This window comes from Gracilinanus agilis, chromosome 2, assembly GCF_016433145.1.
Source record: "Gracilinanus agilis isolate LMUSP501 chromosome 2, AgileGrace, whole genome shotgun sequence".
NCBI classification, from domain to species: domain Eukaryota; kingdom Metazoa; phylum Chordata; class Mammalia; order Didelphimorphia; family Didelphidae; genus Gracilinanus; species Gracilinanus agilis.
In genome coordinates this window covers 587,395,219-587,414,427 of record NC_058131.1, presented here as the reverse complement: position 1 = coordinate 587,414,427, position 19,209 = coordinate 587,395,219, and the positions used below count along the sequence as shown (strand labels likewise).

The 19,209-nt window shown below is 37.3% G+C and overlaps 1 protein-coding gene and 1 pseudogene across 1 annotated transcript in view; one reads left to right on the top strand and one right to left on the bottom strand.

The window, feature by feature from the left end:
• Nucleotides 1-19,209, bottom strand: part of LOC123234197 (protein FAM169B-like) — a 125,444-nt gene that overhangs the window by 60,694 nt on the left and 45,541 nt on the right. Inside the window, exon 4 of the mRNA XM_044660132.1 lies at nt 14,498-14,597. Within this exon, the coding sequence (XP_044516067.1) occupies nt 14,498-14,597 (100 nt within the window). The remainder of the gene's footprint in view (nt 1-14,497; nt 14,598-19,209) is intronic.
• LOC123238418 lies at nt 356-455 on the top strand (annotated as a pseudogene).

Genomic DNA, 19,209 nt, shown 5'->3' with positions numbered 1-19,209 from the left:
TCTCTCTCTCTCTCTCTCTCTCTCTCTCTCTCTCTCTCTCTCTCTCTCTCTCTCTCTCTCTCCACTCTTAATCTCTCTCATGAACTCCAACCTCTTATTACTAGATCCTGCTTGATATTTCTACTTGAATATCACTCTAGTACCTCAGAGTCAACAAAATGTCTAAATATGAACTCAATATGTCTTCTCCCTAAATGCTCTTCTTCCCAAAGTCCCTATTTATGATCAGGGCACCACCATTCAGATCCAGTAGCTAAAGCTCAAAATCCTGGAATTCTCTTTGACTTAGTGTGGCTACATAGGTAATATATGTGATGTAGATGTACATGTGTACATTATATGACATATTATGTATATAAACACAATTATACATGCTAAAATTTGAACAATTTAGAAAAATTAGCATGGCCCCTGTGCAAAGATACCTGAAAATTCATGAAGTATTCCAAATTTTTAGAGGCAGTCAGATGATACAATGGATAGAATGCTGGGCCTAGAAGACCAGAGTTCAAATCCAGCCTCGGACATTCACTAGCTCTGAGACCCTGGGCAAGACACGAGCGTTTGCCCTGCTTCAGTTTTCTCAAGTGTAAAATAGGGATGATAAAAATAGCACCTATCTCTCAGGATTATGAGATATTTGTAAGGTGCTTAGCACCATGCCTGGCATATAGTAAGGACCTACATGAGTATTTTCTTCCTTCCTTGACTCATCTCTCTAACCAGCCCCAACAGCAACAACTTAGCACATTGCCATGGGATAACGCATGAAGACAGGAGCGCGCCCTTAGCACTTGCCCATACACTGCCAGGAGATGGACAGGAAGACACCCCCACCCCCAGCAATATTCTAGGGGAATCCTATGGAAGACGTAGGGATCTCCGGAAGCCAGAGAAGGCGTGAATGGTTGAGGTTTGTACCACTGAAGGAAGTCCTGAGAATAATGAGATCACAGAACCACTGAAGAGGGAAGAAATAAGGGATGGATTAGAGAGGGAAGAGGCTAAAAGCAGGCGGACCAATATGCAGGCTTTTATAATGAACCAGGAAAGAGGTAAGGAGAGCCTAAAGGAGGCGGGTGGCAGCGGCAAGGGAGAAAAAAGATAAATAAGACAGAATAAGCACTCTGTGCCGCCTCCACTAGGGCAGCTCAGAACCCCAGTGGCTCATCTCATTCCATATAATTCTCAATGCCATTCTGTAAATGACACGCAAAGAATTTACCTAATAGATTACAGGTTTTTTCTCTAATTCTTTAAATATGGATAGTTTGGGGCCACCAGTAAAGCACTCAAGCCATCGAGTCTGCGTACACACCTACATATGTACGTATATGTGTATATGTATCTTCACACAAGCTTTATTTGTAATAGGGAAAACTAGAAACGGCCTGAATCCCCAGCAACAGGGTAATGAATAGACGGTGGCACTGTTTAGTCGTTTTTCAGGCATGTCTGATTCTTCGTGACCTTCTTTAGGATTTTCTTGGCAAAGATGTGGAAGTGGTTTGCCATTTACTTCTCTAGCTTGTTTTGTAGATGAGGAAACTGAGGCAAATGGGGTTAAATGATTTGCCCAGATTCACACAGCTAATAAATATTGGAAGCTAAAGCTGAACTTGGAAAGATGAGTTTTCCTGACTCCAGGCCCTGCACCCTAGCCACTTAACTTCCCTACCTGGGCACATAGTAAACATTTAATAAATGCTTGTTGATTTACTGACTGATTCATGGTCATGTAGTATCACTGTAACAATACTGTCACTTGAAAGGTAGACCTTTGTGCCCAGGAAAACACTGAGTCATTAAAAACAGTACTATTCGAGCAATTAGGTGGCTCAGTAGTTAGAATTCCAGGACTGGAGTTGGCAGAACCTGGGTTCAAATCTGGCCTCAGACACTTCCTAGCTATATCACCTTGGGCAAATCATTTATCCCTATCTGCCTACAAGTTGTGTTTCTCAGACAGAAAGGGTTTAAAAAAAAAAAAGGACAATTTCCAAAACTCAATTCAATCTTCTCTCTTCCTCCTATTCAATGCTGTGTCAAGTTCATTTTCTAACAAAAATACATGTAATGACGGACCAGGTTTCTTGGTTGCCCTTTTCACTACTAATCTAGGCATTCATATAAACCATCCTCTACCAGTGGTTCCCAAACTTTTTTGGCCTACCACCCCCTTTCCAGAAAAAAAATATTACTTAGCACCCCCTGGAAATTATGAAACTATTTATTGAACTCAGAATAGAATGTAATACAAAAAAAGTGTGGCCATCACCGCCTCTCTGGATTGCTGCAGCACCCACCAGGGGGCAGTAGCGCCCACTTTGGGAATCACTGCTCTATACCTATAATATACTCCCTTTTTATCTCTTTCTTTCAGAATCTATATCTTCTTTCCAGATTCAGTTCAGATACAACTATCCCATGAAACCTTCTCTGAATTTCCTAGCTGAAAGTTGTCTCTCCATCCTCAGATTTTCTTTGAGCTCTTTGTCTGGATATCTCCTTTGTCCTCATCAATCAATAGAGCAACACACATTTATTAAATATTATGTGCAAGGCACTAGGGATACAAATCCAAAGAATGAAATGATTCCTAGTGTATCTGCCATTAGGCTATAAATTCCTTCAGATCAGGGACCATATATTTTTTTTTAATGTTTGCATCCCCAGCACCATAACAGTGCTTTGTAAGACTTTAATAAATATTTGTTGAACTGAATAGGAACTGAGGATACAAAGAACTAAAATCACAAATAAATTATGCTAGAAGAAAGGGTGATTCATACAAAGGAAAAGCCCAGGAAAGTGCTGTATGAAATTTGAGGAGGGAGCAATCATCTTCAGCTAGGGGGGAATCTGGAAAGGCTTCCCAGAAAAGGGGACCTAAGCTAGAGCTTTTAAGTAAGGAAAGTATGCCACAACCAGTCAAAATGGTAGAGTGAGAGAATTCCAGGCAAGGAAGAGAATAAGGGCAAAGGCAAGGAGATTAAATGAGAAAGGGTAATGGAAAGCTACACAGCTTGCCTGGAAAACAAAGGAAACAAAGGGAAGTAACATAAAATGGAATTGGAAAGGGAGATAGAATGGTGTCAGATTTTTGACTGACAGGAACTAAGGGAGAAAGTGATCATGTCATCTTAGGATTCATAATAACCAGGTAAGTGAATGCTAGTCCTAGAAAAGCATATAATCTAGACTCCCGGGAAACAGATTTCAAAATGTTCAGAGAGACAACAGATATGAGGCTATCACCAGAGACTCAAAAGAGGACTAAAGCTAGAGAGATGGAAGGTCTAAAAATGCAATTCTGACAAAAAGATCAGACAATCCTGATGAGTGGGAAATTCAGGATTCATCTGAATAAAACAATAGGATTATACACAACACATTAAACTCTGATGAGCTCAGATTTTAAAAGCACATGTACAAAAGATGAAAGGAGGGGCATATAACCCCTGATGAATACAAAGGGAGTAGCATGAACCTTTTAGAATAGTATCAGGAAGGCTAAAGTCCAGAATGAGCTCAGGCTTGCAAATAGAATGCTAAGAATAACAGAAAGGGCGTTTTTTGGATATGTTTAAAACAAGAAGAACAAGGCCCATTGCTTGGGGCAGATGGTATTATATTAACAGAGACAGCAAGGAAAAGAGAAGAACTGTATTCCTATTTTGATTATTCTTTCTTTATCTAGGAGAAAAGTTATTGTACTGGAAAGGGAGGAATAAAACTGGGATAAAAAGGAATTGAAAAGCCCAGTATGCACAATGAAATAATATGTGAGCTACTTTAAATGAGTTCCAGAATCCAAGCCCAGATAAATTACATTTTAGGGTCCTGAAGGAACTTGCTGATGTGATCAAGGAAAGCTTGAACGGGGAATTTCAGGGCACTTGAGGAAAGAATAGTTCAGCCTATCACTACACATCTAAAATACTGTGTCCAGTTCTCGGAACCACGGAGAGGACCACTGACAATATCAAAAGTTGAGGTCAAAGGAGGACAACCAGAATGTGAAAAATACCAAGTTTAGGTTGCATAACCTCAGATATTTCCCCTGCTACTTTTGACTATAATTCTACCTATATCAATCTCCATCTCATTTCCCCCTCAGGATTAGTTTCTCTTCTCCACCTCTTCCTTCCCCTTACTCATAGCAGAAAGTCCAGTTTTTATTTCCCCAAGAAGACTAAGACAATATGATGTGAGCTCCATTACCCCACCCACCTCTAATTCTTCCCTCTGTTCACACAAGAGATAGTCTAACTAAGGCAAATTTCTTCCCCTTTACTACCAAAGTTCCCTCTCCTCTCCTCCTGGTAAACAGGTTCTGTTCTTTCCCAATCCTAAAAAAAAAAAAAAAAAAAAAAAAAAAAAAAAAAAAGTTTCCCTTTAAATTACAATACCATCTCTTCCCTCACTTTCACTGCCAAACTATTTATACCTCATATTTTCCCTTCTTCATTACACATTCTTCCTCCAATTCCTTGTAATCAGGCTTCTGCTATTTCATTGGTAAAGGTTTAACCACAGGCTCAATAGAGAAAAAAAAAAAGATACCATATCACATCAACACTTTTAAGGTTAAACTGCATTATTAACGTTTTCTCCATCACTTTTTTTTTTAAACCCTTACCTTCTGCCTTAGAATCAATACTGTGTATTGGTTCTAAAACAGAAGATTGGTAAGGGCTAGGCAATGGGGGTTAAGTGACTTGTCCAGGGTCACATAGCTGGGCAGTGTCTGAGGCCAGATTTGGACCCAGAACCTCCCATCTCTAGGCCTGGCTCTCAAACCACTGAACTACCCAACTGCCCCTTCCATCACTTTCTTAAGTCTAAAAATCAGCAAAACAATAAGTCAAGCCCTGATTTGTGCTGCTTGCTGATTTCTGAGGTGAGAATGCTCACCCTAAAATTGTAACATCAAATTAGTATGAGCTGGCACCAGCACACCCTTACCTTTACCACTACATTGAAGTTGTTTCTTCAAAAATTTCCCATGACCTCCTAAGTGCAATGCCCTTTTTTTCAGTCTTCATCCTAATAAAGGCTTCTGAAATGTTTACTTTGAACCACTCTCTCTCTTTCCCCTGCTGAATACTTTTTTCATCACTGGGACTCAGATAGATCACTGTCCTTTAATCATTACCTCCTCCCTTCTTCACTGTTCATCTTCCTCAATTTTTTTTTATGTAGGCTTTAAGTCCTTTCTGCCCTCTTCTTTTCTCTCTCTAGACTTTCTCCCTCATTCACTCTCACGATTCCAATTATTATTTCTTTATATTACTTCTCTATACAATCTATATTTCTGGTAAACTTTTCTTCTGAGTTCTAGACTGCAATCTCCTCCCCTCCAGATCTTTTAGCCAAAAAAAGGCAGCTTTGGGCCTGTAGATGTGAGCCTTCGTTTATTTAAAAAAAATTGTTCATTTTTAATTTTTCAATTATCAAGAATTGCTTTTCTTTCTCCCATCCTCATACTCAAGGAAGAAAAACTGATAAGCATAATTCAGGAAAACAAATTTCCATATCCAAAAATGAATATCTCTTTCATTAGTCCATTAGCTCTGTCAGGGGCTGAGTAGCATTCTTCAATATCAGTCCTCTGGAATCACTGATTGGAATTTTTAGTCTTTCAAAATAATTAATATTTACATAGTTGATGTTATAGAATAAATTATTCTTCTAGTCCAATTCACTTCACTATGCACTGATCTACACAAGTCTTCCCAGGTTGAAACCATCTCTTTATCATTTCTTATAACACAATAGAATTCCATTACATATGTTATAATTTGTTCAGTAATTTCCTAAATTATTGGACACTACTTTCCAGTTGACACAAAAAAAAGAGCTACTATAATTTTATAGGTATAGGACTTGTTACTCATTTGTTTGTTTGTTTTAAATCTCAACAAGATTTAAATTTTTTTGATTTAAAGATTTAAATATATTTAAATATAACCTGGAAGTTATATTTCTAAGACCATTTCCTTATTATAAGATTCCATTTTCCACATGTAGTCACAGTGTGGATTATTTCTGAGTTAAATGACATATTCTGTTTCATAATATTTTGGGCAGAATTGCAAACTGCTTTCCAGAATGACTGGACCAAATCATGGCTCAGCTGACAGTGTATCAAGAGATAGGTTTTCACACATTTTTATTATTCTTTTTATTATCCTCCAACATTTTTATTACCCTTTTTGTCGACTTTGCTAATCTTCTGGGTGTGAAATGGAACTTCAAAATTGTTTTAATTTTCATTTCTCTAATTATTAGTGGTTTGGAACATTTTATTCACATGGCCAGAGAGTTTGGATTTCTTCCCTGGAGAAGTGATTGCTCACATCCTTTGTCTATCAAATGGAGAATAACTCTTATTCTTATAGATTTGAATCTATTCCTTACATATTTTGGAAATGAGACATTCATCAGTGTTGACATAGAATCTGGAAACTCCAAGCTCCTAGTCTAATAAGATCTGATGAACCCCAAGTTTTAGGACTAGCTTGTAAGTTGGAGATGCCAAAGCTTATACTTGTTCTTATTGAGAATCCACCCCAAAGGGAATCTCAGGCTGGCAGTTTCAGACTGAATAATAGACCCTAAGGTAAAGGCAATTCCTGTCAAGTTGGGGCAAGCCCAAGCCAAATGACTCTTCTGGTCCCCAGAAGCCTCTCCTACTGTATCACACCCTCCTCTCGAGGATCGAACTGGGGACCTTCAACTTATGAGACTGATGCACTGCCTACTGTGCTAAAGAGTCACTTGGCTTGGGTTTCCCCACACCTGTCAGGGATTATCTTTACCCTTTAATTTTCATTACATTGCTCTCAGTAGAAAATATGTTTGATATTTCTTCAGTTTATATCCTAATGCATGGTCAGCTTTTATAAATGTATCATATATAGTTCAGAAATATTCATATTCCTTTCTATTCTCATTCAATTGCCAGAGAGCTATCATATCTAACTTTTCAAAACTCTATTCAGATTCTTAACTTTCTTCTTATTTATTTATTTATTTATTTATTTTATTTTATTTTATTTTTTTATCCTGGGACTCCATTCTAGGAGCATAGGGCCACAACCAGCTGCCCCTACTTTAGGTTGCAGTTTCTTTAGCAGATGTAGTTTTTACAGGGTGGGGTTGCTAGCCCCACGCCCAACCCTCCTCCTTTTTCATCCGGGCTAGGGACCGTCCTTAGCCCAAGAGTGGTAAGGGTGGGCGATAGGGGTCAAGTGACTTGCCCAAGGTCACACAGCTGGAAGTGTCCGAGGCTGGACTTGAACCTAGGACTCTAGGCCTGGCTCTCAATCCACTGAGCCACCCAGCTGCCCCTTCTTATTTATTTTTTTGATTAGATGTGTCTCCTCTGAAATCATACACTGAGGTCTCCATCTGTTATAATTTTGCTATTAATTTATTCTTGTAACTTGTTTAGCTTTTTTCTTTATGTATTTAGGTGATATGCCTTTTAGTACATATATATTAAGAATTAAAATTAATTCATCACCTTTGGTACCTGTTAGCAAAATGTAATTTTCCTATTTGTCTCTTGTAATCAAGTCTATTTTTGCTATTTCTTTGTCTGCGATCATGGTTCCTACCCCAGCTTTTCTGAGTTCAGCTGAAGCACTATAGCTTTTGCTCCTGCCCCTTAATTTAACTATGAATTTTATATTTCAGGGGTTTCTAGTAAAAAACATTATTGGATTCTACTTTCTAATCTATTCTGCTGTTCTTTTACATTTTTATTTATCTCATTTACATCTATACTCAAGATCATTTATTGTGCATTTCCAACTTTTATATTTTTTCCTCTGCTCCCAGTACCCTCACTACATAAATGAAGAAGGGTATGGAAAAGAAGTTTGTTCAGAACCACTATTCTATACTTGATGCAAACAGTTTGGACTTTCCTGTTCCTCTTTTCTTCTCCTAATCCAGATTCCAATCACATAATCAATCTTAGACTTTCTTTTTTTTTTCAATGCTTCTACATGATGCGCCACTCTGAAATTTGAGTTTTGTTTTGCTAATGAGTAAGCTTACCCTACTTCTCTGCTATCCACACCCTTCTCTTTCTTTTCTCCTTGTTTCCTACTATTTTCCTGTTGAGTTAAATGTTTAGCTACTTCAATATTTGTGTGTATGTATGTATTTGTGTGTTCTACCCTCTTTGACCAGTTCAGATGAAAATGAGTTTCAAGTTACCACTATACCCTTAACCTTCTCTTATTTTTACTCCAAAAAATTCCATACCTTTTCTTCCCTTTGATATCCTTTTTTCCCCTTCTCTTGTCTTTCTTCTTTTAAAATTATCAAAACATAACAAAAATCACAATCATTAATCATGTATTTCTAACTTTTATATTTTTTCCTCTTTGCTCCCTATACCCTCTCTACATAAATGAAAAGTATGGAAAAGAAGTTTGCTCAGCACCACTGTGCAGGTCCTCCAACTTTTTGACTCTCTCTATGACTCCTAATTACACTGGAGTTCTTAAGGGTGTTTATATAATACTTTTCCCTCCCCATTATAATTACTCTCTATAGTATTTCCTTTATTTTCTTCATTAATACCCTATCTGGTGAAAGGAATTAAATTTAGGGCTTGACTAAAATATGAGAATTATAAAAGTGAGATTGTGGTCATCATTTATAAAAATATTAACTTCTTAAGTCAAAAAATCTGTTAGTAGCTCTTAATAATTTAACATAATATAAATATAAATACAGCAAAAGAGAGAAATGTAAGAGGGAAGTAGAAAATATTTCCTAACTGTAGTGGAAATTTTTATCCCACCACTCTGATATAGAAAATTTAGATAAACAAAGTAAAAAAGCCAAATTTCTCCAAGTCAAGGTAGAATTTTAGAGTTTATTAGAAAAGGGCCAAGTCTCCCAGATAAACCCAGAATCTCACACATGTTACAGAGTTGGACCCCAGTGAGAGACAAAGCCAGGCAGCAGAGAACTGGTGCATATACAGGATGAATATTTCCAAACAAGGTTGATGACTTATATCTTATAGCATTATGCAGATCTTTTTTAGAAACTGTTACCCAACTATATAGCTGATTGATTATTTCATTTAGGAAAACTCATATTTGTCTTAATGTCAGATCACAAGACAACACTCTTATTAAGAAATACTGATGACCATTATCTCAGGGCTCATCTGATCTGTTGGGAGGATGGTTATTTCAAAATAGGAAAGGGTGAGCATTCTTGCACCATATGAGGACATGATGCAGCATTCCAAGACCTGAAACTTATATGGTCAGAATCTCATGATAGAAGGGAAATATGACTTAGGGAGGGGTTGGATATCCCCTTAGAAGCAGTTTTATGCTTTAGTTAGAGATCCTTATAAAAATCATGAATTCTACTAATTGTAATTAAGATTATAATGGAATGATACTAATCACTTTAGAATCACAATACTGATTAGGTTTAAACTTATCACTATCATTAAAATCCAATCAAGTATTAGGGGGTAGGGGTCTTTCTTCCTGACATACTAAATATCTTCACTAAATACCCTATAATTGCCAATTCAAAAAAATTCAGCTCAACTCCTACAAAAGCTCCCTCGGGTCCTAATCTCCACATGGAAGTCTGATAACCTCTTCAATTTGGGTCTCATCAGTGTACACTTCTTCCTGCAGTTCTAGTCATCCACCCAGAAAGCCTCCAGTGCAGAATCATGCAGAAATCTCCTTACCTAGGAGAGTCTCCTGTCAAAAGGGCCAAGGAATGAAAAAAATGCCTCAACCATTTCCTTATTCTCTCTTTTATAGTCCTTTCTCCAAGTCACTTGTGAACACTCTTACTTAATGTTGAGTTCTGGAGTTATCACTCATTTTAGCAAGTGACTTACAAACTCCCTTACTTAGTGTCTGGTAAGGTACTAAGTAGAAGTACTAAAAGAAAGTCTAATTCACACTTCACAATACCCCCTGTGATTCTTTGGGAGACGAGTCTCCCCAATGAATCATTTAATATAACCAGTTTATACCTCTAAAGATCTTCTAGCTAAAGCTGCATACAATATTGCACATTTCTAAGAGGAAACTACAATAGTTAGAGATAAGAGGGAAACAGAAGAGAGGGATAGCAAAACCAATGTTTGCTAGGCGCATTAACAAAAAGCCAATTAGGGGGCAGTCCCCTTTAGCATAAGAGTTTACATTCAGAATAAATGTGTTCAATCCCCTTCAGTTCAATCAATTGCATCCCAAAGTTCATTCTGGATCTTCTGATACAGTGGAGGTTCCTTCATGGCACTTTCTCTAAACAGTTCATTTTCTTGATTCAACAAGTTATCAAACTTCTTTTCCTAAAATGTTTTCTCAAAAAAAATTTTTTTAAATCTTGGGTTTTATGAGAATTATATACTGGAATTCTTACTAGATTGTTTTCAGAGTAGTTGTAGGGGGATCTGGGTTGTGCTGCTTCCTCCTACTCTACCATCTTGGCTAATCCTCTCTTGGAATAATAGCCTTACTCGTCTCCCTGTCTCCAGTGTTCCTCTTTCTAAGTCATCCTCCTTGCAGACAATAAATTTATATTCCTAAAGTGCAGCTGATATTCCTAAAGTATCAATTATATTACCAACTCCTTAAAATCTTCAAGAGCAAACAATTGACATTAGTATAAAATAATAAGTCCTCAGTCTTACATTTAATACTCTATTTCTTTTTTCTATTCCTTTCCCCAAGCATTTCATATTATTCTCCTTTCTGCCTCCTCCATCCTATTCAAACACTGCCCTATTTATTCCCCAAATATGACTTTTCACCTCCTATCTCTCTGCTTTTGCCACAAGTGGCACCCTGCAAGTGTGTAAAGTATTTCCTCCCCCCTCATCTGTACTTCACAGAACCCGTAGCTTCCTTCAGATCACAACACTAACTCTTACCTGAAGCCTTTCTCAATCCCCCAAGATCAGTAGGCTCTCTCTCTTGAAATTACTTATCTGTGAACATGTTAAATCTTCTCAGTATACTAATGGACAAGTGTTATTATTCTGTTTTGTATTTTGAATAACTAGTTTAGTACCTTACACATAGTAGGCACTTTTGATAAATTTTTAATTAAATCTTGGTCAACAAGTGTAAGACCCTTTAAAAAGACTTATATTAAAAAAAGATGATTAGGGGGCATAAAGTGGGGAGATATAACAGAATATGATAGAGTGAAAAAAAATTTTTAAAGAAAAAACATACACTATAGATCAATGTTATGAAATCAGTACTCAAAATTCTTTTAAGGTCAAGTTTTAAGTGCTTCTTTATTTACTTACATCCTGACTGCAAATTCAGGCTAATGTTTACTGCTTGTCACAGGGGAATTTATAATTCAAGGATGTTTTTCATTTGCTCATAGGACTATCGGAAGTTGCCATGATGGAAACAACCAACTTATCAATAATTTACTCTTGTGCACATTCCATTTACTTATCAAATAGCTTCTGGTTCTTTCATATTTTTTCCTCCTTCCCACCAACCCAGTCCTTGTATAAGTAACTTGTATAATAAACTTACAAAAGTTTTAACAATAAACTTTAACAATGCAAAGTTAAGCTTTCTAAAAAGCATGTAACACCAATATGAAGAGTTGTTCATCGGTAATAATAATAGTCAACATTTATTTGGTACCTACATGTGCCAGGCACTGTGCTAAGCATTTCTTAACTGGCCCTCACAACAATCCTGGGAACTTGGTGCCATTATCATCCCCATTCTACAGTTAAGGAAACTGAATCAAACAGAAGTTAAGTGAGATGTCTGAGGCCATACAAGTTAGTGTCTGAGGCTAGATTTGAACTGAAGTCTTCAGGATTCCAGGCTCAGCACTCTATCCACTGTACCACCTAATTGCCTCATTAGACATTCAAATATGACTCAGACCTTTCAAATCATAGGACATAATGCATGACTATGAAATTCATTTGCGAAAGCACTAATCCATGCTTTTGTTAAGGACCAAATTAAAAAAACAGAAGGAGTGTTAAAATTTATTTGTTTTTTCCAAGTCACAAGAACTCTAAGGTGCCAACAATGCCTCAGTATATTCCACAACAGTGGAAAAACATGTGGGAACCTTAAATTCATATTGTATATAGCCCCACATTCTAGTCCACTGTGAAAAAGTCCAAAGTGAGATTTCTTGGAGCTTATGAATATTTATTATACATTCTTAAAAACAAAAAAATGGCTTCAATATAAATAAGAAACACATTTAGAAGAGCTGGTGAGTTATTTACATTATGTAAATTCTAAAAAGATCCATCACTGGAGTTTTGTTAAATGCTTTAAGAAACTGTAGTTCTGAGCATTGGACATTTTAGTTAAATGATCACATCATTTTATAATTTTAAATATTTAGGTTTCTAAAAAAATATTCCCAAAGTTTTATAAATTCTACATTCAAAGAATACAAATTTATTCTTGATTTTATAAATCCAGGACAAGGAGAAAGTAATAATAACAAACATTAGTCTAGGGTTTTAAAGATTGAAAAACATTTTACATGCATTATTTCATTTGAGTCTTACCACAACAGTACCAAGGACATTGTCATCACCTTTTTATAGGTGAAGTAACTGAAGTTTGGAAACAGTAAGTGACTTGTAGCCACTGAGTATCCAAAAAGAGATCTGAACCTAAGTCCACACGGATGCTATAGAGATATTCATAGAGTACAGGTCTGACCAGATCATTTCCCAACTCAAAAACTTCACTGTTTTTCCACCAGTTTTTCACCAAATACTTCAAGGATAAAATATAAGCTAGTATAGTTGTCATTTATTTTATATTAATTTTGCAAATTATATTTAAACAAACACACAAAAAATGTAAGATCTTTGAAGACAGATTTTTCTGGATTCAAGACAGTACCAAAAGATTAATTTCAATATTGGAATAAATGAGACACTCCTCAGAAATTCAAAAGTTAACAAAAGGGAGGGGGGAGGGTGGCAACTAGATGGCCTGGAGGAGATCCTGAGTTCAAATTTAGCCTCAGACATGCCCTAATTGTGTGAACCTTTGCAAGTCATTTAACCCACATTGCCTAGCCCTTCTGTTTTGGAACTAACACCCAGAAATGATTCTAAGTCAGAAGATTAGGATTTATAAATTTTTTTAAGCTGGTTTTTTTTTTGGGGGGGGGATAAATTTTTTTCAGTTAACAAAAGGAAATTTGCTAAGCCACAGTAGAAGAAAGATAGTCAATAAGGCAAAGCTCCCTTGCCTAAACTCCCCATCTTAATCGACCATCTAAGCACCAGACCACTGCTAAAGTTCCTCACAGCTGTTTTTACTTAGATGACTAGGAAGCAGTATCAACAAGGACACACTCAATATCTTTTGAGGAAAAACTAATCTAATTTGCATGGAAGTGGGGGTTAATTGTTTGCACTCCACAGGGGCTATTTCCCTTTTATCTATATATTCCAGTACCTGAGCATATGATATTGGTACAATAAATACTTATGTAATGGCTGATTGATTGAATATGTTGTAATGCTTTTGCTTGCCTGTTATATTTCAGAACTTTGTGAAAGGTCTCCCAATACTAGTGGCTCATTCTGTTGAGCTGGATATATCCTATGGTAGCTCCTGCTCTGCCTACTGCCAGAGTAGCCTCAGAGGTATCTGAAAGATCACCATGAAAGGTGATTACCAGCAACAACCACACACACTACAAGGGCACATGGCAAAAATGTCTCTAGGAAATGAGTTGGCTCATTTGCAAAACTTTACTGAGGGTAATCAAATTTATATTTATACACTGTTTCAGTAATTAATATTAAATTTAGATGGAAAATATCATGAAGTGAGGAATAATCTTTTCTTTATTTGATAACTTGATATATCTACCCACTGGTTTTAAGGGCGGCTCTGTATTCTGCAGACCCTCCAACTCCAGAAATATATATTAACTACAAAACCATCATCTTGGCCATATTCCATAACTTTAAGAAATGAGCACCCACAGACACTGTACAAAATAGAGATTAAACAGAATGCCTTCCTCTAAAAGATTCCATCTAAAGAGCTAAAAGGTTACGACAAATGGTAGTTTTTTATAAAGCTGAGAGAACTTGAATAACATCCTGGATTAGAGAGCTAGTCATTTGTCTAAACTAAAAGTAAAATTGAGTTCTTGAATTCCATGACTATAGAAGTCATTTTCCTGATTTACCATCCTTTGAATATTGCCACAGGGAGGAGACTGCTGATATGAATCTAATAAAAATATTGACACAAACATCAATCAATAGACATAACAGAGTTATGCCACTTGGTCCCTAAATTCTGTAAATATCAGGTTTGCCTTGTTGTTCTCAAGACCATAAAATCACCAAGACCAGAAAAATACCACCTTCCTTCTCCAGTTATTTGGTTATATTAATTGTTCCACCATTAATATAGGATTCTTGCTTTAGTACCTATTAACAAGTACTAACCTGTCTTTTTGTCTTGGGGATTAACCAAAACCAATATTTTATGTTTAGGTTCATCACGGTACAAAGGAAGCAAGCAAACAGAGGCATCTTCAAGTTTAACCTAAAAATTAAAAAATATATATTCATTCATCCTGTAAGAGATTACAAGAAAATGCTTTGCTAATGAAAATATATTCATCAGAAGTACATAGTTACTGATTGGTTAATTTGATAAGATAGTCAACTTCATTAAAAAGACATATAATATGCCTAACTTTTTTAATCCCCCAAGCAGTTAATGATAGTTTGTCTCTCCTTTTGTACCCTCTTTTTCTTTTCTTTCTTTGTTTCTTTGTTTCTTTCTTCCTTCCTTCCTTCTTTCCTTTCTTCCTTTCTTTCCCTTTCTTTTATCCTTTCTCTTTCTTTTTCTTTCTTCCTTCCTCTCTTTCTCTTTCTCTTTCCTTCCTTCCTCTCTCTATAGGCATATACATATACATATAGAGAGGATAGATACATATAACATAAAAGATATATATACTACCAAAAGTATAAATTCTATATAGACAGATTGTTACTTATATACACACACACAAAGAAAGGCAAAGATATACATTTATGCAAAAGGAAGATAGGTTATCATATATATGGAGTGAGAGAGAGGGACAGAGACAGAGGTTCACAAGGCATTAGTATCTGGGAACAAAGCAGGGCTCTTACACTGATAGTGGTTGAGTTAGTCTTAAAATAAGCCAAAGAAGCCTAGATTAGGAGAGAGCGCATTAGGAGAGATGGGGGATAGATGGCCAGGGCAAAGATGTGGTGACCAGAGATGGAGCATTATACATGATGAACAAGTATGCCAAGTAACTGGGCGGAGAGAGCATGGAGAAAAGTAATGGTTTCAAAGTTGCTGCACCTCCTCACTACCTCCCACTTCTCTGACACGAAGGTATCTAACCTCGATTTAAAGAGAAAGTTCAGTTCAGACACTTCCTCATTTCCTATACTACTTTTATACTATACTACTTTGGGACTTCATTTCAATTCAAAAAACATTTAATGAAGTTCCTACTATGTGCCAGGTGACTTCTATGACCAACTTCTCCACTCTGCCCAGGGTACTTCCTTTTCCTACCCCTCTCTCCTCCCCTCACCTCCTTTTTAGTTTCCTTTTGTGTGAGTTATCCTCTAGTGCATGCTAAACCACTCAGGAACAGGGAATGTCTTTCTTTTTTTTCCTATTTGTATCCCCAGAGGGTATTTAACACAGTACCTGGCACTAGTAGGTTTTTAATAAATGTTTACTGTTTGACAGAAAAGGCTAGAAAGTTAGAAGTTTATAGGTTGTTAAGACCTTTAAATGTCAAACAAAGCTTATATTTAATTCTAGAGGTAACAGGTAGTTTCTACTGGAGTTTGCTGAGTAGGGAGGTAACATGGATCTAGATACCTTACAAAAGTTATTTCTACAGCTATATGGAAGCTCCAAGTATTATACTAAATGGAAAATAACTCAGGGCTTCTCTCATTCCCACTCGCCCCAGAATAAGATAAATGCCTTAAGCTGTATCTCTGGCTTTGTTCCAGGCATAGAATCCTGGGAAAGTCATGTCCCTCCTGGTGCCCAGCAGTGTTTAGGTTTGCCTAATGGGCTGGCACTACAGAGAACAGTATTCCTGTATTTTCCCTTGTTTTGTCTATGAGTACTAGACAAGGACAGGGGAGTCTGTGCAGGGCCCACCCCTCCCTCCAGGGAGGAGAGAACACCTCTCAAGCTCCCACATCCAAAAACATCATTAGAGTTATAATGGGGTCCACTACAACCCCCAGTGAAGTTAGGGGTCACAGCCCTTCATTATAAATTCCGTTTTGAGAATTGAAGAATAAAAAAAGATAGGGAGAAACCATGCCAACTACACTGAACAGGAAATGATTTACAAGAATTTCTTCCACCCCATCATAGCAACAGAAAACTCAGGGCCCTTCTGTTGTTTTTCTGCTTTGGCTTTTTTTTCTTTTTCTGGTGAACTTATTTTTTTAAAGACCAATAATATCCATGAGATTTTTTGGTTCTTTTCTGCCATATCGGTGATTATAGGAAACATTCTGATCTTCAAATCATTTTCAATGGGAGCAATTATTAAGTTACCTTGTTCCTTAAAGACCAATTTTGAGGACAATGTCAAAGGTGGGAAAATCCTTACTTATGAAAGCAAAAGGTCATCTAGTTGAAGAAATTTGGAAGGAAAACAGGCCTCCAAACTCTTCTTTCATTTGTAACTCCACTCACTCTGTGTCAAGTTTTAACTCCAAAGAAAAAGATGGCCCCAGACCAAACACCTCTTGGGTGCTGTTCCCTTCTCTCTCCCCACTTTTCAGCCTTCCATTGTGGGTTGTCCCCCACCATTAGATTCTAAGTTACTTGAGGGTAAAGACTGTCTTTCTTTTTTAAATCATATCCTCAATGCTTACTTAACTGGGGGCCTGGCCCATTGCAAGTGCTTAATAAATATTGATTGGATTGGAGTGTGGAAAAGGCTTTACAACATGACCTTAAAAATTGGGGGGGAGGGAAGGGGCGCGCGCGCGCGTGTGCACACACACAGAGCTGGGTAGCTCAGTGGATTGAGAGCCAGGCCTAGAGAGGGGAGGTCCTGGGTGCAAACTGGCCTCGGACACTTCCTAACTATATGACCGTGGGCAAGTCACTCAACCCCCATTGCCTACCCCTTGACTCTCTCCTGCCTTGGAACCAATACACACTATTGATTCTAAGATGGAAGGGAAGGGTTTAAAAAAAATTTGAGGCCGGGGAAACCATCATTTCTCATCTTTGCATCCCTAGCAGAGTTCCTTACAAGGCAAAAGTCAATGAATACAGGTTTTCCGGTTAAGGAGGGACAAAAGCCAAAGAGCTTCCCCCACATCATCATGGTCAAAGTAAAGGCTTAGATCCTTTTCCTAATTAAAATACTCCAAACTTCAGGCCATAAATGGTAGGAAATTTAAAAAAAAATTTTTTTTTTTTTTTTATCAAAACTCCCCTTTTGGGAAGGGGCAGGGTAGTTACAAAACCCTGAAGGCATTTTCTTTGTTTATGTCCTAGGAGAGCCACGGGCTGGGAGAGCTGTATTGTTTGGTAGGGCTGAAGACATAACAATAAATAACATTCAGAATGGTGGGGGAGGGGCCGGGAAGGGGAGGGGGATTCCTTCAGCCCCAGGAAGAAGTGAACTCCCCAGCACTGGCTGGAACTTCACCTTCCTCTTATCTCAAGTCCTAACTTTTAGGCGGTCCTACCCTCGCGGGGCTTCCAGCGATGGGCCCCTCCCCCACTCACCCTACCCCAGACGGACTAAAACTGAAAAAGGGAAGACGTCCAAAGTCCGAGAAAAAGCCTTCCTCTTCCTCTTCCTCCTTGGCCGGATTCCCCATTTTCCCACTAGAGGGCACCAAATGAGTATGAAGTCTGGGGCCTCCCTCCGCAGGCAAACCATCTAAAAGTTACCCCATGTGAACTGGCTTCTTCTGGGAAGGACTACAAAATATTTGTCTCCAAAATCTCAAGGAAGCCGCACTGTAAACTGCACCAACCATTGTTTTAATTAACTCTGGAACGGCCTCAATACGGCGTAATCAACTATAGCTTCCTCGGCCAAGCCTTTCGGCCCGCTGGAGGGGGGGCCTCAGCTGTGAAAAGAGCCCGTGCTGGCGCTCAGAAGTTGTCAATCTGAATTCTCCTGCGTTACAAAATGTGCTTTAAAAAGAAAGAAGCCAACAAATCCGGCTCGCGGCTCAAGGGATGCCGGCTTCCTGGGGGGTACCGGGGAAAAGGGTCACCCTGCGCACATGTCCCCGGGATGGGCCGAGGCGGGAAGCAGTCCAGCAGAATAAGAAGTTCTGGACTAACGGACGCTCCCGGACCGCCTCGTGCGATCCCCCTTCGCTCTACAGATTAAGAAACCGAAGCTCCGAGAGCTAAAGTAGCTTCGCGAAGGCCCCACAGAGGCAGAATGAGATCCTGGACCAGCACTATTTGTCAGCTAAATTTGTCAGTTTGCACAGAGCTCGGTACTCAGTAGGGGCTTAATCAGTGTTTCTTGTACTGACCCAAACTTGGGCAGCTGAAATTTCTGCCCACTCCTCTTTCGGTGACATAATATTGAATTGTGCTAATTTTTCAAATGATAGGGTTTTTTTTTTCTTCTCCCATGGTACCAGTTTTATACTGGTTATAGTATTATTTAGATTAGAGTATTTAGTATTATTTAGATTAGTATATAGTATTATATAGATAGTATATAGTATTATTTAGATTAGAAAATTTGATTTCAAATAGTATTATTTAGATTAGAAAATTTGATTTCAAAACAAATGAAATCAAATTTTCTAATCTAAATAATACTATATACTATCTATATAATACTATATACTATCAAATTTTCTAATCTAAATAATACTATATAACTATTAGGAAAAATATTTTGACAATCTTAATACTGGGAAAAACATTTATAACATATATACATATATTATATATATACACATATAGTAATATATATTTATAAACTTATATATGTATGTGTTTTATGTATACATTTTATTTATAAAAATTGTATATATTTAACACATTTATATATCTACATATAAATATATTTTATGTACACATGTTTATATCCTATATTGATTTTGTATATATTTTGCATTTTTATATTTACATATAAATCTAATAT